Source organism: Nesoenas mayeri (genome assembly GCF_963082525.1).
Source record: "Nesoenas mayeri genome assembly, chromosome: 2".
Taxonomy (NCBI): Eukaryota; Metazoa; Chordata; class Aves; order Columbiformes; family Columbidae; genus Nesoenas; species Nesoenas mayeri.
In genome coordinates this window covers 48,751,098-48,776,364 of record NC_137543.1, presented here as the reverse complement: position 1 = coordinate 48,776,364, position 25,267 = coordinate 48,751,098, and the positions used below count along the sequence as shown (strand labels likewise).

General features: G+C 39.9%; 1 protein-coding gene across 1 annotated transcript in view; it reads right to left on the bottom strand.

Annotated features, from left to right (window-relative positions):
• CHST9 (carbohydrate sulfotransferase 9) overlaps positions 1-25,267 on the bottom strand; it is a gene marked incomplete at its 5' end in the record, with an annotated part of 86,661 nt that overhangs the window by 6,691 nt on the left and 54,703 nt on the right. Inside the window, one exon of the mRNA XM_080340478.1 lies at positions 14,521-14,558. Coding sequence (XP_080196604.1) covers positions 14,521-14,558 — 38 coding nt within the window. The remainder of the gene's footprint in view (positions 1-14,520; positions 14,559-25,267) is intronic.

The following is a 25,267-nucleotide window of genomic DNA, read 5'->3' as shown; positions in this document are numbered from 1 at the left end:
TTCTTAAGTCTGTCAAAGGGAGGGATTATCCTTAACTTTTCTGGTGCTAGAAGACTATTTGCAAAGCATAAATCAGAATGGCCAGACTCTTCTCCTGCAATGTTACAGACCTAACACATAAAGATCCCCACAACTTTCTTATATCATAGAAGCTATGTAGCTTATGTTGGTGAGCTGAACAAATCCCTACAGGAGCTCCCAATGTAGAGACTATCCAGGCTGGCCACAAGTGACAGGAAATATTTGCTGATGAGGGGCTTCACCTTCTGTGCAGTGCAGATAAACCTCTTGATTCACCACTTGTGCTTAAAACAGCTACTCCAGAGACAGGCACCACTAACCCCTCACCTCCCAGTGGAGTGATGAATTTTTGGCATATTTAATTTATTCAGGGCAAAACACCATGGCTGCATTCCTCACAAGCCAGAGTTAACATGTATTCCTTGTGAACACCACAGATTTAGTGGAGGTATATCTGTCAGAGATACCTTGTGGTTCACACACAATTCCAAATGGAAGAGAAAGAATGAAACAACTGTGCTTTGAACTTTCATAGTTTTTTCTGCCCTTGAAGTTCTCAAAAGAACACAAAATAGCAGCGAGCTTATCCTTTGTCTGGATTAAGATCTAGTAGTATTTTGTACGTGGATCCATCAGTCTTGACAGGCAAAACCTTACTATAACAGATACCACATTTTCCTAGGAGTTATGTATCCCTAAAATGCATATATTTGTACCAAGCAGGTTTAGTAAATGAGTTGGGCAAAAAAAGAGAAAAAATAAATGAGTATACAAGGTGGTCAGAACTTCCTTCAGAGACTGAGGCAAACTTTATAGTTTGTAGCTGAAATACAATTGAGTTTAAGGGAGGTATTTGTGAAAATCAAGCCAGACACAAATGAGAACCACTGATCATAGTGAGGAAAAAATACTGAAGGTAAATTTTAATTAACAGATACGAGTCATCTGAAATGCTGCTTTTCAAAACAAGCTTTGTGAATCAGTGACTATTGCCCCTTGAATCTGTTAGGAGAAAGCTTGGCATCTCACTGCAGGGTGACCTGGAGTCTGTGCAAGGGCACAGACAAAGTGAGTGAAGACGGAAAGGACAGAGAAGGAGATTATTATTATTATTATTATTATTATTATTATTATTATTATTATTATTATTTTTTTTTTTTTTTTTTTTTTAGTGTAGTGTGGCCAAATGCCAGGGAATAAGCTGGTGTGGGAAAATATTTGAAATAAGATCACCAAACCTTAGCTGGTTTTGGAGAACAACCCAGTCTCACAGGTGATAGAAAGAATGGAAAGGCCCAATGGGGTAAGACAAACAGTAACATTATCAGGATTATAGTAGTAGCCCTGCACCCATTTAATGAGGGGACATGAGGAATTAATTTGTCTTTGCCTGAGACCCTCACAGATACATGACTGTTGGCTTTGCACAAGACTTCCCTCCTCTCCCTGCCCTCTGCCTTCATCTACACAAAGCACAAAGTCACCCATGCTAATGAGGCAAGACAGTCTGCACAAGCCACTTCCACAAGCTGATTCATATGGTCAGCAACTTGGATGAAGGAAATTAATCTCTAATTTTACTTGCCAATTCTTGTTCAAATCTGGAATTAACTCCCTTTTGTTTCCATCCCCACAGTTAAAACATTTAGTTTCTCCAAAACGTGCTCAAAATGGGAAGGACAAAAAAGATCAAGGAACAGTTAATATTATAGAAAAAAGTAGCAATAAAGATGCTGTTGTTATCAGAAACTACATAGCATGCAAGTTTGCATGGCAGATTAAAGATTTACGAAGACAACTGCAACTAAGTATTGAAAATAAAAACAAGTACTCCATTCCCTTATTACTAATAAAGAAATCATTGTCAAGGTCAATTGATGGTAATGATAAATTGGCTTCTGGAGAGTACAATGCTGATATTACTTCTCTGACTTTCTGACAACAGTTTCATGGGACTGGTTCTTTGCAATGTAACTTTCAGACTTGTAAATAAGCTATTGCAGCCCAGAAAGTTTGTGTTTGGACAGAGTCTGTACCCAGTTTGCACAAAGCGCTTGTCTCTAGATGTGTAGCTAAAATGTGCTGTTAATAAAAGACAAATTTCAGACCATGGGCCACTTAACACTTGGACATATTTAGCTCAACCTCCTTCCTATGCAGTTGCACTCATTTTGGGTACATGTAAACCAGTATGTTCAAACAGTTTTTAATTTTGAGCTCAATCCTCTTCCACTGCGTATACTCTGCTAATAAAACTTAGGTCAGTGGACAGAAATCTTCATCAGCACTCACTCTTACTTCTGTACAAAAGTGTCATAGACAACAGCTTAAACAACCTGAAATTCAAAATAGACTCAAACTAAGCACCCAATACTCATTTTATGAATAATAATATTAGAAAAAGACTCTTGGGTTCCACTGGCTGGTAGGTTTACTATATTTATACAGGGACTTTAAATCTGAAGATGACACTTTCAGGTAATCGCCATATATTACATAGTTCATTAAATAACGTTAATGTGCCTATTTTTTCATAACTTAAAGCACAGAAGCAAGTCAAATAACCTAAACTGTTTGCTCAGCTGACAAAGGCAATTCTCAAAATCGTTACTTCCAAGCACGTGGTGATTCATACACATTGTCATTTTGTGAAGAAGAAAATAAATAATGCCTCTTGCATGTTCACAACTCAAGCCAGGCAGGTATTTTTGGGCACGTTTCATATTTTAAACAACATTTGTTTTCCTTCCTAAAGATAAGGGCCAATGCCTGAGGCTAGACACCAACATCTTTTTATCCAGAGGTATTAGGGACCATGTCCTGACACTTGCTGATCAACACGCGCACTGCACAGAGGACACCTGGTCCCCTTTGCCCCATATGAGCAGATGTATTTCCTGGTAGGGTGATCTAACTGCTCAGCATTAAACCTGGAGGTTAACTCATGCTGGAAGCTGAGGCTGAAACCCTGGTTCTCCTTTTCCAAGGAGTGCTGTAACCACCAGACATCAGACAAGCCTCTCTCTCTAGTTCACTTTTATATACAGGATGGATATAACATGGGTCTTACAGTCAGCAGAAAATGTAGGCCTGAATCACCTTAGGTGCAGGAAGAAAATGAACTTGTACTTTCCAATCTCAGGCAATCAATGACTTATTTTTCACAGACATCCAAACATCATGTTAAGAAGACCACTGACATACCTGTACCTCATGCAATTTAGCCTGGTAGGTATGAGATTTCTCAGTGGGATGGCCATTTTTTAGTTTCCATTACACTGAGATAAGAAGTGTCTGGGCTGGATCAGTCCTGGCAACACTGGGACACACCTGTACCCACAGAGGAACAAGTTTATGAGGCTCAGCTGTCTCCTCTGGGAGGCGATGAAAGAGCAATGATGAATGAGCATGGATCTGGACTTGAGTTCAATTTAGGCACTTTGGTTTCCTTCCAGACCTGCTACCCCTGAACTACAATAGCTACTGAAACAGTTTCTTAGATGTTTGTTCTGAGTAGCCAAATGTGGAGTTCGGATGCCTATTAAGATATTTGCAATAAAAACTAGGAAATGATGTGATTCTAAGCCCAAACGCTTCAAGTTGGGTACCTAATCCTTTCCCTAACTACTTTAAAGGAATAATTTCAACTGCAAACATCAAGCTACAAACAAGTTGTTCAACAAAAAGTTCTTACAAGTGGTGACACAAGTGGTAGCTTAATTTTAGAGGGATTTCCATCATGTTTCCCCATCCCATCTCTCCCTGGCCAGCACTTCCAGTTCTTGCCCGTACTCAAATGACAGCAGTGGGCGAAGTGGTGGCTCACCACCTGCATTCATGCTCACTGGGCAGCCCTCTGCTCTCTCCTGAAATCGATACAGAGCTAGGATACCATCGATTGCCTTTTGCCCAGTGAGGACAAAGTTTTCCCTCTGACTAGCCACCACCCTTCACATTCCTGAGCTCTTCTAACTGTGTCAAATTTCGCTAAAATTGGCCTTGGCTTCAAATGTAACTGCAGGAGGACTGAGAAGGAGATGGGCTGGCAGCATGACAGGTCTCCCTAGGGCACCCAGGGCATTTACAAACAGTGAAATGTAAAAATGAAGATAATAACGGTACTCCTTCTCCACAAAACTCACCATCCCCTTTGAGGAGAAAGGCCTTAATGTAATGCTGTGCTTCTGCATATGTAGCAGTATTTCCCACACTAGTGGCTGTTCTAAGATCCACAGGGATTTTTTTGCTGGTAAACAAAATCCGTTTCGATCTTGTCTGTAGATAAACGCACATCTTCCAGCATAAACGAGACATCTTGCTCTTTTAGAAATAGTAAGAAAAATGTCAAATGAAACTAGGTACAGATGAAGAATATTAATGTATATTCAGGCATGAAGAATTCAATTTCACCCAAATTGCTTTGAAAGAGACAGTCAGGTCTCTGAAGGTCTCAAAGCATTTTTTCCTCAATCACAATTAGCATTTAATTCAAATTAGATGACTTTATTGGTAAATAAAAAATAAATAGAAATTCATAATGCACTCTAGGTTAACAAATATCTCAAATCTGTGTTTGTCTACATTCATACACTTTTAAACAAATTAATGAGTTGAATTTTGCAAAGAAAATATTAATACTTGAGAATGCATTAGATTCATTAATTACTATGGGACAAAATAGGCTGTGAATTTACAAAGGGGATTATCTACTGCACACTCGCTCCTCTCACTGACTGAAAGGTACTACACTGTTTTCACTGAAGGGGTCTAACTCATGTTTATTATAGGTAAGAGAAAATACCTTATTTTATTCTGTAGCTCTTTTTTGTTGTTGTTGCTGTTGTGGAGTTTTTGTTTGTTTGTTTTAAAATAACTGTCTACTTGGTATGCATTAATCTGTAAGCAGTGCCACAGATGATCAGTGTACCATACAAACACAAGTTCAAGCACTATCCCTCCTTGAAGCAGAGGAATGATGAGAAAGAATGGCACTGTGGTTAATGGCAGGCACACCAGCCAGAACCACAGTGTTTGGTTTTGTAACTTTGAGCAAGTCCCTTGACCTTCACACTTCATTTTTCCATGTCTGCAAAACAAGGAAAGATAATAATTGCCTACCCCATGCGAATATTGTGATTCCTAATTTCTGATTAACACTGGTAAAAACCCCTTGCCATTTCACAGAGAAGGGACACTCAGCTGAGAGTCAGGATTGAAACCCAACTTCCCAGCCTGCACTGCCTCTCATTGCTCAAACCTCATGCCATTTCTTTCAATACTTCTTTTGAACATCCAGTTGTGTTGTGTACTCTAATCCTTGTTTTTTCACAAGAAGAATCATTTTTCATAAAATGGAAGATATTTTTATTTACACACACTGCAAATATACTCATGTCTACACAGCCTGAGAAATGTGCTCCTCCAAAAGGATATTGATAATGTTCTCAAATAGAAGTGTCTGCTGCTCTGATTTGAATAACATTTCCTCCTGTATTTTCCTGAGATTCACCATCTTGGTACTATATATTATTTCATCAGTGAAGGACTGTTGTGTTATCTGAACATGAAGGGGGAAGAGGATGGTATCAGGAGCAGCCCTGATCACCTGGAAGAAATAAAATGTTTTCTGTAGGGCAAACCTGAACATTTTATCCTGTCATATTTTCCTACTTGATCAGGTATCACATAGTGAATTAAAAAAATTAAAAATAGAGAACTTTTGCTTACTAGTAAACAGAACATACAGGGGGAATAGGAGAGAGCTCACAGTCAACCCGACAGGGCTCAGAGGTGCCCACCTCATGCATATGCATGTAAACAAGTGAGTACCTGAAGAACAGCATGATAAGAGAAGCTCTCATATTTTCTCTGGGAAACCAGCGTGGCTGGGTGCCTCTCTGCAGTGCCTGTACACTATTGCATCCTGGACAGGGAGCAAACAGGAGGAATTAAAGGTCTGTGTGCAGTCTCACTGGGATCAGAGAGACACAGTGGGGCAGCTCACAGGGCTGGAGAGCTGCCATGGATGGATGCAGGCCCCTCAGGAAGAGCAGGCTGGGATGGCATGGCAGGGAATCACCCTTTCAGTGAGGAAGCAGGGGGGACACATGGAGCTCTGCCCTTGGACAGATGAGAGTCAGTGGAGAGCTTGTGCATCATGACTTAAGGGCAGACCACTGTGACTAATACCGTGGTGGCTGGCTGCAACAGATCCCCTGATCAGGAAGAAGTAGTAGATGAGGTTTTCTGTGGACAACTGGAAGAAGCCTCACATTTGCAGACTCTGGTCTTTACAGGGGAATATCTCCTGAAGGAACAGCACAGCAGGGTACAAGCAATCCAAGTTTGGGGAGTGCATTGATGATAAATTCCTAATGAAAAGAGGCAACGATGAGAGGTTGACTGCTGGACCTCACACTTACAAACATGGAAGAACTGGATGGAGATGTGAAGGTCAGGGTGATGGCAGTTGCCATGAGATGGTGGAATTAAGGATCCTGAAAAGAGGCAAAAAGGCAAAAACCAGAATCACAACCCTGAGCTTCAGGAGAGCAGGAAGTTCAGGGACCTGCTTAGAGGAAAGCCACAAGGTATGACCCTGGAGAGGAGAGGAGTTCAGGACATCTGGGTCCTCCAAACTTAGGAATGGTTCATCCCCATGAGGATGAAATCAAGCAAAGGTAAAAGGAACCTGCACGTGTAGAAAAAGAGCTTCTGAAAAAACACAATAAACATAAAAAGGAAGCATACCAGAGATGGAAACTGGGACAGGTGACTTGGAGAAACATAGAGACATGGTCTGAGTGTGAAGGTTAGGAAAGCCAAAACCCACCTGGGAGGGATGTAAAAGGCAACAAAAAAGGCTTCTACAGGTCCATTCACATCAAAAGGAAGACTAGGGCAAATATGGGCCCACAGTCAAATGGGCTAGGGACCTGGTGATAGATGACAGGGAAAAGGCTGAGATACTTTAAGACTTCATTCCCTTGGTCTTACTAGTAAGACTGGACTTCAGCAATCCCATGCCTCTGAGACCTATGGGAAAATATTGAGCAATGAAGACTTCCCATGGTGGAGGAGCAGGTTAGAGAATATTTAAACAAACTGGACGTAAACAAGTCTATAGGACCTGATAGGATGCACCCATGAGTGCTGAGTGAGCTGGAGAATGTCACTGCGGGCTTGTTCTTGATTATCTCTGAAGTGTTGTGGTGATGGCAGAAGGTTCCTGAGGACTGGAAGAAAGCAAATGTTGCTCCTATCTTCAAAGAGGGCTAGTAGGAGAATCAGGGTAACTACAGGCTGGCCAGCTTCACCTCAATTCCTGGGAGCATGATAGAGCAGGGGATTATTCCTCCCCAGGTGCATTGCACTTTGCTGAACTTCATGAGGTTCTTGGATGTCAATTTTTCCACCTTGTTGAGGTCCCTCTGAATGGTGGTACACCTATGCGGTGTCTCAACCACTGCTCCCAGTTTTGTATCCTCTGACAACTTGCTGAGGGTACAATCTGTCCCATCATCCTGGTACATAATGAAGTTAAACAGTGTTTTATTCAAGAGTGGCTCCTGGGGTACTCTACTGGTGACTGGTCTCCAGCTGGACTTCGTGCTGCATAGATTTATGAAGAGGAAATCATGCCTGACCAGTCTGATAGTCCTGTATGATGAGATGACTGGCTCAGTGGGTGAAAGGAGAGTACTGGATGTTTATCTCAAATTCAGTAAGGCTTTTGGCACTGTCTCCCATAATGTTCTCATGAAGTACAGGCTAGATAAACATACAGCGGGATGTACTGAAAAGTGGCTGAACTTCTTAGGCTCAAATGGTTGGGCACAAAATGCAGCTGGAGGCCAATTGCTACTGTCCCAGGGTCAATGATGGGTCCAAAACTGTTTCACATCTTCATTACTGACCTGGATGATGGGACAGAGTGTACCCTCACCAAGTTTGCAGACAATACAAAACTGGGAGGAGTGGCATCATCAGAGGGTTGTGCTGCCATTTGGAGGGACCTCAACAGACTTGAGAAATGGATAAATTGGAACTTCATGAAATCTGACAAAGAGGAATGCAAAATCCTGCACCTAGGCAAGAATAGCCCCAGGCATCAGTACAGGCTGGGGGCTGGACAGCCAGAAAGCACCTTCGTAGGAAAGGACCTGAGGGTCCTGGAGAGCAAGCTGACTGTGACCCAATAACGTGCCCTCATGGCAAAGAAGTTCAACAGCATCCTTGACTGCATTAGGCAGAGCAGGTTAGGAGAGGCAAACCTTTGCTCAGCCCTAATGAGATTCTGGTGAGTGCTGTGTCCAGTTCTGGGCTTCCATGTATAAATGGACATGGGCACAGTGGAGTGAGTCCAGTTAAGGGCCATAAAGATATTTGAGGGATAGGAGTATTTGACATATAAGGAGTGGCTAAGAGAGCTGGTACTGCTCAGCCTGGAGAAGCAAAGGCTCAGGGGGATCTTATCGATATATATAAATACCTGATGGAAGTGGGGAGAAGTAAAGAAAACAGTCAGACTCCTCTCAGCAGTGTCCAGTGACAGGACAAGAGGCAGCTGGCACTAACTGAAACATAAAGAATTCCATCTAAATATAAGAAAATACTTTTCTACTGTGCAAGTACTGAGCACTGGCACAGGTTGCCCAGAGGTTATGGAGTCCCTATTCTTGAAGGTACTCAGAATCCAGCTGGACATGATCCTGGACAACCTGGTCTAGCTGACCCCACTTTGAGTAAGGGGGTTAGACAAAGTGATTGCCAGAGATGCCTTCCAATATCAGTCATTGTATGATTCCACAAAGCACATTAAAGTGAAATAATAGTTCAGATTTTCAAACTCCTAATTTTTAGGGAACAAAACAAGCAACACTGAGGAATATGACCTAAACTGGGAAAACAGGAGCAGGTGACACACCCATTAGATAACCTCAAAGTAGCAGTACTGGGAAGCCAGGATACGTGGACCAAACTTTTCCTAGCTAGGTCTTGTGAGAGGCTGAAGGGGGCAGAGGAGGGTACTGAAGTTAACTACGGCAGCACACAAAGGAGATTGGACTAAACTGTGAAGTTTAGTCTCATATTGATCTAGGTTTGTTACACTGTGTGAGTACCTGAAGCATCCTTCAAGTGTGTGCAACAAACTTAAGTTGACATTTAATAGACATTTGAGTTTTATTTCACCTCTTTACTTTGGTAGATGATGTATACATACTGACAGTTGTTCTGGTTTCATCTGGGACAGAGTTAATTTTCTTCCTAGTAGATGCTGTAGTACTGTGTTTTGGATTTAGTGTGAGCAGGATGTTGATAAAACACTTATGTTCTCGTTGTTGCCAAGCAATGTTTATATTAAGTCAAAGACTTTTCAGTGAGAAGGCTGCAGGCGTACAAGAATATGGGAGGGGGCACAGCCAAGACAGCTGACCCAGACTGACCAAAGGGATATTCCATAGCATATGGCATCATGCTCACTATATATTTTAGGGGAAGAAGAAGGAAGGGAGACTTTCTGAGTTATGGTATTTGTCTTCCCAAGTAACCATTCCCCATGATGGAGCCCTGCTGTCCTGGAGGTGGCTGAACACCTGCCTGCCCATGGGAAGTGGTGAATGAATCACTTGTTTTGCTTTGCTTGCTTGCGTGGCTTTTGATTTACATTGTTACACTGCCTTTATCTCAACCCGCAAGTTTTCTCACTTTTTTTCTTCTGATTCTCTCCCTCATCCCACCAGGGGAAAGTGAGTGAGTGGCTGTGTTGTCAGCTGAAGTTAAAGCATAACATTCATTTTTGATGTCTAACGTGGGGCCCAAAAGGTTCGAGATAATGACAGATTTGATTGGAATATGCTAGATCAAATTTGTAGCTGTTAATCAGCAGACTTCTGTACTTTCCATGGGGCTTGCTTGCCTGCCTGTAAATTAGAAGTCTTGTGCTCGTTAGTGGCTGCTTTTTTGCTTTTGCTGCTTGCTATACTGCTTATCATCTCACACTGCTGTGCCTGGGAACATTTTAATAAGAGCAACAGCCATGCACCTGGGCTGGCAGATGACCAGGGCATCGTTGCGGTTTCTGTGCTTCTGTACTGGGCAGGCTGGAACTCCAATGTGAACTCGAGTCAAAACAACTCTGCAGACATCAAGGTCAGTGAAGAAGGAGGAGGAGGAGGTGCTTCAGGCACCAGAACAGAGATTCCGCTGCAGCTTGTGGTGAAGACCATGGTGAGGCCACCTGTTGCCCTGCAGCCCATGGCAATCCATGGTGGAGCAGAGATCCACCTGCAGTCCATGGAGGACCCAACACCAGAGCAGGCAAGTGTTTGAAGGAGGCTGTGACCTCATGGCAAGCCTGCACTGGAGCAGGTGGATGTTCGAAGGACTGCATCCCATGAAAGAGACACACACTGGAGCAGTTTGGGAAAAACTGCAGCCTGTGGGAAGGACTCATGTTGGAGACGTTCATGGCGGACTGTTTCCTGTGGGATGGACCCCACAGGAGCTGCTGGAGCAGTGAAGGAGTGTGAGTAGTCCTCCCCCTGAGAGGGAAAGACCAGTAGAGACAATGTATGATGAACTGACCATAACCTCCACTTCCCATCCCTCTGCATTGCTCAGAGTGGCGGGGAAGAGGTAGATAAAACAGGAGTAAAGTTAAACCCACAATATGAGTTGCATGTTATAGGAATTACTATAGCAGGAAGCCCTTGCTGCTAGCCAGGCTAGGAGCAAGAGGAGGAGTTCATTGTAATGTTAAACCCTATAACCTGGCCCACAGGGACCAGGAGTGGAGACTATAATAGAAATACCTTTAAATTACTGCAACCCATGATTTGAGTTGCCTGTTAAAAGAATTGCCATAGCAGGAATCACTGGAACTAATGGAGGATAAGCCTTACAGGAACTAGTGCAAGTGCAGCAGTGATCTGACCTTAGCTGGCCTTGGTGTCAAATAACACCACACAACACACCACCTCTCCTGTCCTGAGTGGCCACCATAACAGATGGAGCTCAAAATCATGGACTGAATTATATCAATGGACATTTCTAGACATTAATGTACATTTTACAGACATTTCACAACGGTCGTCCTAGACTCTTTGCTTGTGTGCACAGCTTTTGCTTTAGGTATTAAACTGTCTTTATCTCAACTCATGAGTTTTCTCACTTTTTCTCTACTGATTCTCTTTCCCAGCCCACTGCGGAGTGAGCAAGTGGCTGCGTGGTGCTTAGTCACAGGATGGGGCTGAACCATGACACAGTACACTGGAGCCGCAGTTACTCCTGGTCCAAGCCTAGCTTTAGCAAGTACATTGCTTCATCACAGTTCTTTCTGTGCTACTGTTTCCCCAATTCCATGTGCAGAAAGGGAAATACTCCCTACTAGAGTTGTTAGCAGACTAAGAGATGGATATGCCACTGCAAGAGAGTCTGCCTTGAGCAAAGAACTCCTCAGGAACAAAACAATGGGAAAGATATTGTGGAGCACTCTCACCAGCCTCCTGATGCAACCTACAGTTTCATTGCAGAAGGGATATGGTCAAGTCTGACTGTAAAAAAAAAACAACTTCAGCTTCAAAACTGATAGTCCTTCAGAGCTTCTGAGAGGCATTGGACAAAACCTCATGTAGGAATACACGCTGATACCACAACACAGACAGATCTGAGTGGTAAGGAAGAACCATAAAGGATTGCCTTCAGACACATTTTGATTGCTGGTCTGCAATGTGTTTTTTAGCGAAGACTGTTACACAGTTAGAAGCACAAATTTTGTTCTTGTTTCCTTGCGTTTCCCTTAGCAGTAGTTAACATGCTACAGCTAATCAGGCTGTACATTGGTGCCAAGATTTACCCTGAGTTTGCAAAGGTAGTTAAAAACAGGCATTGAAAAGCAGAGTGCAAACCATTTCTGGATCTCTCTGCTCAGACTGAGAGAAAACTGTTGCTCTTAAAGCAACAGGCATATCTATATACATAAATGACAAAAAAGGTGCTGAAGGAAAACCAGCAAATGCTTTATGATCAAAGGGAACAGGAGCCAGTGGAGATGATAATTGTAGTCAAAGGTTTTTGGAAGCAGAAACTACCCTGGTGTCTTATCTATGTCATATTTCACCAAACTTTCCTTAGGCTTTAGAAAGAGCCAAGAACCACACAGAAACAAGTGTGGTCTTCAACATGTGAGAGGTCTCAAATCTCCACAAAGAGTGAGGAGTTTGCCTAGCAGGAGATCACCAGGACAGCAACTTTATCATTTATCCATCCCCTATCTGTTTCACTCACCTCTCAACAAGACATTTCCTGCCTCTGTCAAGTTGTAACATCATTCATCCTCTCTAGAGTCACTTCTCCCTCACTTAAATTTCTGGCAGCCATTTTAACTGGGTGTTGCTGAACTGACTTAAAGGGGACTAGAGGATCTCAAGCCAGATAAGTATCTTATCCTGCATATAAAATTTCAAGTTCAGTATCAAAAATAAACAGAATCCTTCTAAGGGAGATATTCCATTAGGAGCAATCCCAGTTTAAATATTTTTACTGAAGTAATATTACTACAAATCAAATACACAGTGCCTCTGCAATTCTGCCCCGAAGTATAGACTTGAAAATGAAATTGATTTCTAATTTAAAACTTCCTTCATTTTCTTGGAAGTCCAAAGGAAGTTAGGATGGAATGGGACATCACGAGCTCCACTAGTATCCATTTAAAAGTGAGTGTCTGCAATTTGTCCCCAAATCATTTTTTTAGAGCTTTATTTAGATACACCCTCCACATATCAAGACAATGGAATTTTTCTGCAAAACTAGACACTCTTAACTGCACAGAGGCAGAGCAGGTGAGCAATTCAAGGAGGGCAAAACAGTGGCATGTGGGAAAAGACCAAGACTGGATACACAACATCTAATCCACCTTTTGCAACTGTGACAAATGTCCTTTTTATCACAATACACTATTCCTAAGAAAAGGGCAATATCATCCACAGAGCTGATTTTGTCACATAGAAAATGTGCAGAATTAGGTCTCAAATAAACAATTCATAGCCTTGTCAACGTAGCCTCAAGTGGTGTTTTAAAAATACAACTGCCCCCCCTCCTGGCCAATAAGGATTCCCAAAAGTGGTTTTACAAGACATTCGAGGCTAATTTTCAAATACAGTTTTGTTTTTAAAAGTTAACTAGGCTTGTTTTAGGATATAAACTCTCAGTCAAAGCACAGAACTTCCATTAAGCTTGAAAACATTCCTACACTTTTTTAGAAAAAGTGAAGATTTTCCTTTGCTTATGTAATGCCATATTCTGGGCTACATATGTTCACCCATCAATTACAGAAGATGATGGGAAGGTTATAACAACTCTGATGGAAAAAAATTGTGTCGCTTATTCAGTGTCTCAGGAACGGGCTTCCCATAAGCTTTCAGACTCACAAGAGCTTACTTGGTCAGGAGTGGTGCCAGCTCAGGCCACTGGAAAGTGACACTGTGACATCTGCGCTGTGCTCTGCCATGGCAGGAGAAATGCTGTCAGACCCAAACCAGGTTGTGCACAGCTGCCTTAGGTGGTCAGTCACTTGGTGGGTTAGTCCTCCATCTAGACGACTAGTTCACAGATAACAGCGATGTAAAGACACCAATGCCTCAATTTATAGCTTTGAAGGAAGACTACTTAAGGGAGGGTAATTGATAGAATACAAACACTTTTGTACCTGCTTTTTAAGTGACTTTTCAAAATAAATCTCATGAATCATCTAACTAATCATTTATGTACCATCCGGATAACAGAATTCGGTAAGAAGACAATAATCCGAGAATGGAGAGCAGCACAACAATTCTGTACAAGTCAAGTCCTTTCAATTTAGAAGAGCAGATAATTTATGAAAACGAACCCTGAGTTTCCTCCTTTCTGTCTGTTTAGGGGAAATTTCTATTTCAGTATAGCACCTATATCCTTTTCCTGATGCTGCAATGCTAAATAGCAATATATAAAGGTTATTTTCTAAATAGTTGCTCCTAATTACAATAACAAACACAAGATAGAAAATGCCTCTACAAGCAATGTAAACTCATGGCACAAATGAAAACATAAACAACATTGAAAAACACTGTTTACATACACTGTGCACTTATTTCCAATGTATATACCAATAGTTTTCTGTTTTATAAAAGGAATACTAGCAAACAGGAGAAATATTACTATTCTGTGCTACGAAATTTGATACCAGTGAACAAATTACCTCTAGGCTTGGTCCTCACCATCAACATATTGAGAAATAGATGCATGAAATTGCTTAAATGGCAAATCTTAGATTTAAATCAAAATGATGGCTACTCTTGTGAATTCGACACATCTGCAGAGCCAGGCAGTTGTCTGATAAGTGGTCCTTAATGTGTCTATATAGTTAATATTAGCTTATCCTGTGAAGTTCTCTTCTTTGTAATTATGAAAATCCTTATATAGGAAAAATTAAGTAATGAAAATATGAAAGTGTCAAAATATGTGATGAATTACCTGTTGTTGCAATTTTTCTTCAGACTCTGAAAGAGAAAGAAAATAATTGGTTTGTACATATTTTAATGAGTATCATCATGTACATACAGAACATAAACCAGTTAATTTGGCAAAACCCCACAAATCTTATAATTAGGAAATAGAGTTTAACATATAAAAACGACATGAAACATCAAAATTAAAATCCACCTAAAGTGAAAGAAAATGCAAGTTCCTCTTAATCAAAGTGTCATAAAAACCAGACGGAGACAGGTAACCAGTCTTGCTAACCTGGAACCCCACAAGGAACTATAACATTCGAGTGAAGACAACAAATTTCAAGTAAGTACTATGAAGCACCTTAATGTTGTGGGATGTCCTGCTGCACTTAGATGCCTGAGAGACTGGTAGCATCCAGCTCAGGATTTGACCATTGGAGTAGAAAAGCAGCTTCTGCCGCTAACCTAAAATAAAATTACATGCCGATGTCATGACTGAGGTTAGGAACCAGTTGGCTCGAGGGAGAAATTCTATCCTGATAATATCCACAAAATGGCAAGTTGAATTATGGTCTTGCTTCTCTATTCTGGCTGCCTTCTGCAGTGTCCTTCAGTGTGCTCCTGAAGGATCAAAGCCTAGACAGAACACTGCTTCTCTACAGCCATGTGGGACCCTAGCAGCAACGACACCTCAAACCTATTATTCTCTTTTAGATCAAAAGGGACAGTAATTTTGCCTTTTTTACTGTTCCCATGCACTAGTTGTCAAAAGGGCAGCTGGTATCAATTAACCTCACTTTGCTACTAGAGACCAGTCACTATATTGGGGAAAGTCAGGAATTTCACACTTGCCTATGCAGCCAGGCTACAGGCACCCAGAGGTTTTTTTTAAGTGACACTGTTTACAACCTGTCAGTACCACTACTAACTGTCAGGGGAATCTTCTGAGCATGGCTGGCTGCCACCTCCAACACTGAAAATGATACCCCATTTCAACAGAATTTTTTCATACTGATACGTGTGGCGCAAGATAGAATTTTTTAAATGAAGTGAAAATTTTTTTTAGTGTTAAAATACAATGTAAAGACACTGTCAACTAACTGAAAATGATCTTCCCTATTTGTCTCTGAGAATACTCATCTTCTCAAGGAAAGCACTATAGATAATTCAAACAAAGATAATCACTGTAGGCTAGAGTATAAGATTGTATCTTATGATAATTATTTCCTGCATGCTTGTGTTGTGTTTTTGTTTGCTAAATATAAAAATAATGCTTTTTTGATTAAAAAAACCCCAGCTATCATTTAGGGGAGACTTCTCAAAACGTATTACCTTGTTCACTGAGTTCATCTTTGGGACAAATAGAATTTATTCTTGTAACAAATATTTTAACCAAATAGATTGTTGGTAATAGAAGATTAAAGGAGTATGTGTTTTTAGCATTCTCTAATGATATACAACTTGCTAGGAAAGCAGAGTGTTTGAAATCTCTGGTTAGATCAACACTGTTTTGCTCAAAGGTTTGTGGACTTTGAATACTGATGGTTTCCTGTTTCCCAGTACATTTGTTTTTAGGCTATTTTGATTCACTTTAAAGGAATTTTAATAACTTTCTGTTGACAGCATGGACAGCTGGTCTTGAGAATTAGTGAAAATTCACTTGCTGACTGAGGAAGGAAGTGACATCAATGAGTTTCTAAAGTCAGCCCAGGGGGAAAAGTGTGCTCCACCAGAGTAGCCTTTCATGCCATTGTATTTCCAGTGATGCCTCAAGATGCAAATTGCATTATCAATCAAAGTTGTGGTTTCTACCTCAGACAAATATAAAAATGAACAGAAAGACCTTTGTGGCCATTCCTGACACTGTTAAGGAATAGGTGAAGAAAAATTTGTGGTAGTTCTTTCCTCATTCACTCCTAGTTCATGCTTTCAGTGATTTAAATACTGTAGTACCAAAAAAAAAGCCAGTTGCAGAAGTGCCTGTATGATATACCAGTAATGATGACATGGGTTAAACAGGACAGAGATTGACTAGGCTGTTAAGGATAGATGAGAGATCAAATTCAAGGTCACCAGCAAATTGAATACTGTGTTCTCCATTTATTCGCTAGATGATCCTTGTCCTCATCACAGAATAACTACATGAATTTGGCACAGTCAGCAGTTGTGCTCAGAAAAGGCCAAGGTCTGTAATAACAGAGATGTTGCAAATTAGGGTGAAAATATATTGGCACCATTATATGGGGAAGCCTGCAAAATCCTAGTATGTACTGTACTTTTGTTTCAAGCAGAAAAGCTACAAAAAGTAGTGAAAAACATGAACACATGAAACACCACCTTCTTTCTTAGCCTGAATAGAATAGTCACTTGAATTTCCCTCTTCCCCTCTACTAGTAGATCATCATTAAGTTAAAAAGGGAAGTTATTTCAAAAACAACAATTATGAAATACAAGTGTATCTCCAGAATTGAGCTTAAAGAAAGAAATTGTTTTAAAAGGCACTAGAATGTTACACCATGACAACACCTACAGCACTGAAAGGAGGTTCCATTTCCATCTGATGGCTAACAGCATAGCAGTAGAAGGCTTCATAATTTAAAGTAACCAGATTTCTTTTTTTGTCCTGCCTTTTTTTTTTTTTTTCCCTTTAAATCCCTCAAGTTCTCTTACAGTGATTAGTCCCTAAACTGTATTTTATTTATGGCATTCTTAATTTCAAGAAGTATGTTTCTGCTTAGGTGCCTTGTGATCACTTGTGGTGACCAGCAGTGTTCACTAGAGGGATTCAAGTAGCACCATTAGAGAGACCACTCCAAATTTAAAGAACATAAGGCAACAGGACACTGATAAAAGCAGGAATGTGAGAACATGTCAGCCAGTCCCACAGGCAACACCCATATTAGTCTCATGGAACACAGGTAATTCTTGAGACTTATGAGAAGTTTAATTGCTGGTAGACCTACACATGCTAAATTCAAAATTTATGACAGTTTTTCCATAGCCACTGCAATGAGGTAGCAGCTTATGCAAGATGAATGGACACATGAAGCGTGAACATCAAACTAATTGGGAAATTTAACCTGCCATTCAGAAATTTATATGGAAGCTGCCCAGCAGGTAGCTGGTATAGTCCAAGAGACATATCTTCTGTGACTCAGACTGCAGGTGAGTGGCTTGCTCTTCTATATTTTTCCTGAAACTTCCTTTTTCTACTTGTCGCCTGGCAAACTGTTCCTAAAGGGGCTCAATGGTGCCATCTTACCAGCCTTTAAAACACAAGCAAAACAGAAGGCTTTAATCATATAAAACTGCACTTTACTGATACTTTGAGTCAAGAGATGTATTTACCGATACAAACTACAATTCTTCTTTTCTGAGGCTCTGCTCTGCTGCCGCTTTGAGGCTAAACTGGTGCAACTGGATTCCAATGATGGTTTTGCATCAGGACTGGAGAAACAGGCCTCTCCCAATTAATTTTTTATGATATTCTTTTGTCTCTCTAGATGCAAAAAGAGTAAATCAATACCTTTATATGGTCTTGGACGGTTGAGATAAATGGCCTTCTTGGGCTGACCTCAAGCTATATCGCTTTACAAAAAAAAAAAAATCCAGCAAACTTTCTTGAAAAGAATTCTCTGTATTTTCCTATGCTAATAAGTATACTAATTCCTGTTTCCAGAGCAAGTTGGGTTTTAAAAATTTTTTTTGCTTACTTGTTCTTATTATAAGGAGAATTACCTTACTGAGAAGAATAACATATGTTTTCACAGAATCACACAATATATAAGTGACCACTGCAGGACATAAGAGTGTGCCATTATTGATGCTGTCATGAGGAACTGCAACACCTACCCCTCAGCTTTACGTGCACAACCTACACAGAGAACAACATGTAATTATGCGCACTATGCCCTGCTTACCCCCATGCATAGGAATGTCATATTTGTGCAGGTTTACAGATTAAACTGCTGTAATTCCTTTTAATGTTAAACTACTTTCAGCTCAAATATAATTAAGATCACCAGGTACAAAAAATTCAGATTGGAAATATGGGTACACTGCAACAGAACAAATAACAGCTTGATGCTGTTTCTTATGTTCAAATGGTTGGATGCATTAAGGATTTTGACAGCATGTTTGTTCCCTAAGTATGTAGCAAAAACAAAAAAAAAAAAGGTTTCATTTCAAAAGGCAAAAGACTACTATTGCATTTAATTACGGTGTAAAATCCCTTAAATACACAGATCTGCCAATTTATGTGACGTGACTGCTACAAGTCCTAGCAACAAAGGATTTTTTTTTTTTTCCTCCTAAAAATCAAATCCTAATTTATACTTCAAGCAATCACCATCAACATCAATGGAATGAAGGCTTTGGAATAAAAATTTTGTTTCCTTAAGTCTTCAGGCGAGCCCACTAATATTTGTGGCATGGCAGCAAGACAGGGGACAAACAGAGATTCTGGATCTGTCTCCCTGTTCCCAAGTGTCTGAGGGTTTCCAAGCAGACTGAGCAAAGTGGGGAGAACTCCTGGGGGCAAACGGGACCCTCAGCCTTGCTGTGAAACAACTATATTCATGTAACTGCAAATGGGAATGGCTCTACTAGGAAATCAGTTTTGAAAAGAAAATTTGATATTCTAATATCAGTTTAATTATGTTTTTCCATTTCATGACAGAAAGACTAACAGCTTTGGATTTTACTTTATTTTTATAGGCTTAAATAAACACATATGAGACCTATTTGGTTATGGTCCACCTCACTTTCATCACTGGTTTCCTAAAATATCAGAGCAGATTCTTAGAAGTGTAAGTAAACCAAAGCACTTGTGCAGAAATTTCCCATGGCACCAGAGTGTGAGGAAGAAATACACAGATTTGTTTTTCAGACTTATAAATGAGAAGGTGTTACACTAACAGATAAACTTTCATGAAAGCCTGTAACTTGGCGCACAAAGACAAATATTTAGAACAGAACCATACATTTCATATAAATTATCCACAGAATCTCTGAGATCTATAGGCTACCCAGCTCCTGCAGATGTGCGTGCCATTTTCTTCTTCCTTCTTACAAGGAATTCAGAAAACTGAAACTGCTTGTTTATAGCACTGCCTTCAAAACCTAGTTTAGCTTACTTTTGCACCTTTGTGACAATTATGAAACTGAATATGATTACAGTGGCCTAAAACATATTAATCACATCTTTACAGTATTGTATAATCCTTCTCAGTTGTCACAATGCCAACTCGCAAGTTGCCCTGGCAGCAGAAAACACAAAAAGAAACCCAAGTTGATATTGATTGAAGCAAATGAAGGAAAGTTGGCCATCTCAAAACACCAAAACTCTCACAGCATTCCAAGGCTTCCCTAGCTAATTTTTTGTGATTACTTTTGATACAAAACCAGACCTTTAATTGTCAGTCTCTAATAAGGGTGCAGAACTGTTCCCTGGGAGGTTCAAAGGACCCTGGGAAACTAAACATTTACGAAAGCTCAAGTAGCCAAATGCCTTGTGTTGATTAACATACACCGTTCAGTTTCCATCTAACAAAGTCATAACGAGGAGAAACCCCAAAGGAAAAAAAAAATTGAACTGACAAAGAAACATTAGTCTTAATAGGACTGAGGGACTTCATTCATTAATTCTCTTCTGTGTAAAAAGGGGGAGGTGCAATTCAGATTCATTCCTCAATGAAATTCTGCATTGACTAACATTGTGTACTTAGGCAAGGAGATATTAGAATATAAGTTAATTAAAAAATTTAAGTTTTACCTGCCCTCTGCTTCACCAGCATCGATAAATATTTTCAGAGATTGCCAGAATGCCCACTAACACAGTTAGTGGGCAAGATTGTTTGCCAGTTTTCTTCTAGAAGGTTGTACTTTATTTATATGGTGTGCTGGTTTGGTTTGACTGAAAATGAGTCAGGATCTTCTGGTCTCTCTCTTGATTTCACTCTTTTTGTCAGAGCCGGGGGAGTTCTGTTCAGGACTTTGATTAGTTTGGCCTTTTGCCATTTTGCAGAAGCCTTTGGGCCTTTCTGCCTTTTTCTTCTTTTTTTCTCTCTCTGGGTTCAGTTGTTGGGATCAGGTGCTGTTTCCTGGGACTGACTGTTCAGTGTGGACAGAGTGTGTGAGAAATTGCATTGAATAACTTTTATTTAAAATACTATTTTTATATATATAAATATATATAAATATATATAAATATATATATATATATATATTTACTAGTAGTGTATTAGTATTTTGTTATTTTATTAAACTATGTTTATTTCAATCCAAGTTTCTCCCTTCCCTTTTTATTCTCTCTCCTATTTGGGGGGTAGGGAAGGGGGTGAGTGAGTGGCTATTATGGTTGTATTGCTAGCTCAGGTTAAACCACTACATTTGGGAAAAAGGAAAGCGAAAGTTTGTCACCTTTTTCCTTTAAAGATGAAAGATTTGAGATAATGGAAATGTGCCAGACATCATGTTTCATTTTAACATCAACACAATATTGATATCATGGTTTGGATGGTTTCCAGTTGAACGTCGTGTATATTTTCAATGCCTAGTTGGCATTCATCCTGTATCTAACAAGAAGAATAGTTTGTTTCAATTTTGTTTTACAGCCCACTATGCAACTGCTTTGGAATGCTTTTTCCTTATATCCAACTACTTCATGATCTTTTCAGATTCCTGCTTTCTTAAGGAACTGAATACAGCAAATTGTGGATTCCTGCGCATCTGCAATTAGGCAGGCAAACATCAGTTAATTATGGCTTAGCAGATGCATTTCCTCAAACTCTATCACAATGTGATCCAAATCCTAAGGTAGAAACTGCCTCAGTTCTCATACTGCAGGGGTCATTGCTTTTTCATTTGAAATCACATGGATCACCAGTCTCCACTTTCATGTTGCTTTATATTATGATCAACTAGAGGAAAGGTCAACTACAGTGTTGAGCTCAATTGCTTAGGTGGTTGTCTTCCACAAAATAGGTTTCTGAGCTTTGACACAAAAGAAGCTGTTTCCACCCATCAGCTCGTCCATTGCAGTTTCCTATATCGGAGTTCTTAGTATGTGCTAAATGAGGGGTGGTTGACCCTGAAGAAAACCTATCTGGTGTTTACTTTAAGAACAGCATGGTAAGAGCTGTCATGATGGAAAAAAAAAAAAACAAACATGGAGAGAAATGAGAGCTTGAATTTACATACTCCAACTCCACACAGAAATAATGCCATGGACATACAGCTACCTCTTTAATATACCCTGAAATGGTTTAGGCAGCTGAAGCTTTTGACTACACCCACAGTAGGGCTCAAACATTGCAGTAGTTTGGCTTTGGTTTCTGTCCATATTAAGAACACATGGTTGCCCTCATACAGACAAGGAATGTGACTGCAGTTGAAATTTGAGGTCAGATTAACCATGGCAAAGCCACATGGAGTCATGACCATCCAATCTGGCATATCCTAAAGAAGGCCAGCTGTTGGTCTTTGACTTGTAGTGAAGATAAGTTTATATTCTATCCAGCTCTGAAGCACACCATCCCCACATATTTTTTATTAGAATACCCTGGAAATGGCATATGAAGATGAAGGCACCAGTAGAAACGGGAAGCAGCACACAAGCTGCTAAGGGTTATGCCCACAGAACCTGATTTTGACTCACTTGCTAGGACAACTACATCACAAACAGCTGAGCTATAAAGCTCCTCTGGTGTGAATCAGAAGCAGTGGTGTGCAAGATGTCTATGCAGCAAGCCCAAACAGCAGTGGAAAAATTCAGCTTCTTGGCACTAATTCCAGAGTAGAGTCAAACAGTAAAGTCTCCATGGGAAGCCTTAGTCTACAGTTTCTGTATTTCAGAAATAAAAAGGAGATGAATTATCTACACAGCATAAGGCCAGGAAGTGACCAGAGGTGATGAGAGCAAATATTCTTTCAATTTACTGCTCATTCTGAGTTATGCCTACATAAATAAACTTTACTTCCTTGAATCTGCCATGTTTCTTTGTTTAAGGTCTAAATGTGCCACTCTAAGACTTGCTCTGAGCACACTGGCCTCAAATAACTTCCCTGAAATTATTCCATTTGGAAGTAAAACATTCCCCAATAGGAATGTGACACTCACAGAATGACACCACTCACATTTACAAGGAAGATTACATGCACCAGAATCTGCAACTAATTCACCAGTAAACTGAGGAATAAATAGGAGAAAAAGAAAAGGTGAAACAGGAGCCCTTTGAAACAGAAACTTAGCAGCTGGAAAACTAAAAGAATTCTCAAAATAGGATAATTTTATAGTGAAAGAATCATAGGAGAAAGGGAAAAAGAAACAAAGCTAGAACATAACCTTTCCTAATGCAGGGTTCTGAACTAAGATTGGTCAGATACAAACCAAAAACCTACAGCAATCAGTTGCTGCAGGGAATACAAAATTATCTATGTTTTGTACAACTAGAGTATGACCTTTCACGATCAACTCGTGCTTGAATTCAGCTGTAGTTATTGGAAACCATTTGTAAAAGGTCATTCATGAATGAGAATGCACAAGGGTTCAGGTTTGTGCTACACAAAAAAGAAATTGGGGGGAGAGAAGAGGGGTTGAAAGCTCAACCACTGCTACAGATTTGGTTCTGAAATGGATTTGGTTAGTTTGACAAGAGTATTTAATCTAAGTAGTCAGTTCTCAATATGTGAATTATTAGAGAATACATAGTTTTAATGTTTGCCACTGATGGATATGTTACTGAAATGTTACCAAAAGAGGCTATATTATAGTACCAAATAGGGCTACTTACTTATTTGCTTATTGTAATTTGAGTCAATTTTTGATGTCTAGAGCACCATAAAACCTCTTATTCCCACTGTTCCTCCATTCTAAGATAAGATTATGGACATTGAGCTTTTACTGTTATAAATTGTTAAGGTTCTCAGGTAAAGATGGGAGTTTATAGCCATATTAAATGTCTATACCCATCTTTATGTATGACAAGGAAAAAAAAATAGAACAATTTATGGGTAGAAGTAAAAGAAAATTAATTTAAGAGAGCAGTTATTCAATAAAGATCTTATAAGACCATCTTCCAAAAATAAAATTCAGCTTTGTAGGCCAGCCTCCAAATGATTCACCACTACTACATGAGGTCACATTTAAGCTTTTGCAAAAAGAATTCTTGCATACATAACGTCTTTAAAGCCAAACCTGCAGCTCGAGCTTGTAATCTGCCCTACCACTAACTTTGGCTAGGCGACTAGCAATGGAGTGTATATTGTACATACTGTGATTAATTGTAACCACCTCCTTTCCTGCAGGTGGAACACCCTGATGCTTCAAGCCTCACAAACAGCACCACACTATGTTTTGGCAGGAGCCTTTTGCTTTAGAAATGCCCATTGTGCCTCCCTCCGTGTGCCATCCTTGCCATGACAACTTGGATACTGGCAGTGCTTGAAAGTGGAAAGCGGCAGGGGTGACAAAGCAAGTTCAGCTGCAGAAATCATTATGAGAACTGATCTCACATATGTCACTGAATACATGGTTAAATGATTCTTTTTAATTAAACAGAGACTGAAAATAACAGCAGTGAGATGGTGTCCAGTACCCAGAAATGGCAAAGTACCCCAATGCCAAAAGCATAAATAATGCACTGCATCAATCTGATCACTTGGGCAGAGATTAAGGAGATGTTCTCAGGTACAGTGCATCTTCTTCATGCACATGTCAAATGGGCTTTAAAGCCACACCTGCAGGTTTTGTACACACAAGTATTTTCTGCCCACAAAATATACTGCTGCTGCTTGCAAAGGAGCATGTGTATGTACCAAAAGCTGGTAGGTAGGTACAATTTGCATCCATAAAATGTGCAGGTGCAGTTTTATGGAGACCTATGAGAAGAATGTGACCATAGAGCACACAACTACTATTTACATAGCAGCCTTCAGACAACAAGCTAAGTAACCCTCCTGTAGGATGTGTCAAGCTAGGCACAGCAAGGGGAGGCAGAATTTACAGTTGAAATTGCAGCCGTAAGAGACAAGCCTACCCAGTCCCAGTTTACAAACCATGGGTGTGTTCTAATACTGGCAGCAATGACAATACCCCAAACTGAGAGTAAGATTAACATGTCTTCTGCAAAGATGAAAATGGAGTTCTGAGAGAATCCTTAGCACCAAATGATGCAAAATATTTTTTAATGACTGAAAAAAACCCTACTTTGTTTATTTTTCCCCAGTGAATTGTATTCTTTTTTAGACATTAAAAAACAATCCTGTGTGCCTGACATGAATCAGCATGTGAATTACTGACCAAGTTAGCTTCAGCAAGTAGGCAAGTGACATAGCCATAATATGATACCTTTATTCACATGTAAATTCTACTAGACTGAGCACTCAAGATGAAACATTTTTCTTCTGACAGGAAAATATTGTCAGTATTGTATCTGATTATCAACGAAACTTTTTATTGGATTTTTGCTAACTGCAGGATCAAGATATTCACCTATTTCCACAGATTAAGAAGAAAAGGCATATTTCTATTTCACTTATTATTACTATTTATTCATAATGGACACAGTCCTTTATATAAAATCTAATTAAAGAATGTGAAAAGAAACACAAAGGAAAATTCTCTTCTGATTAGAAAATATTTTGGAATAAAGCCACACCAATTGCTATTACTTAAATAATTAGTGAAGAGTAAAAACCCAATTTGACAGGACTGAATTTCCTGCCTTCTGAGGGATCTAAAAAAGTGAATGTGATAA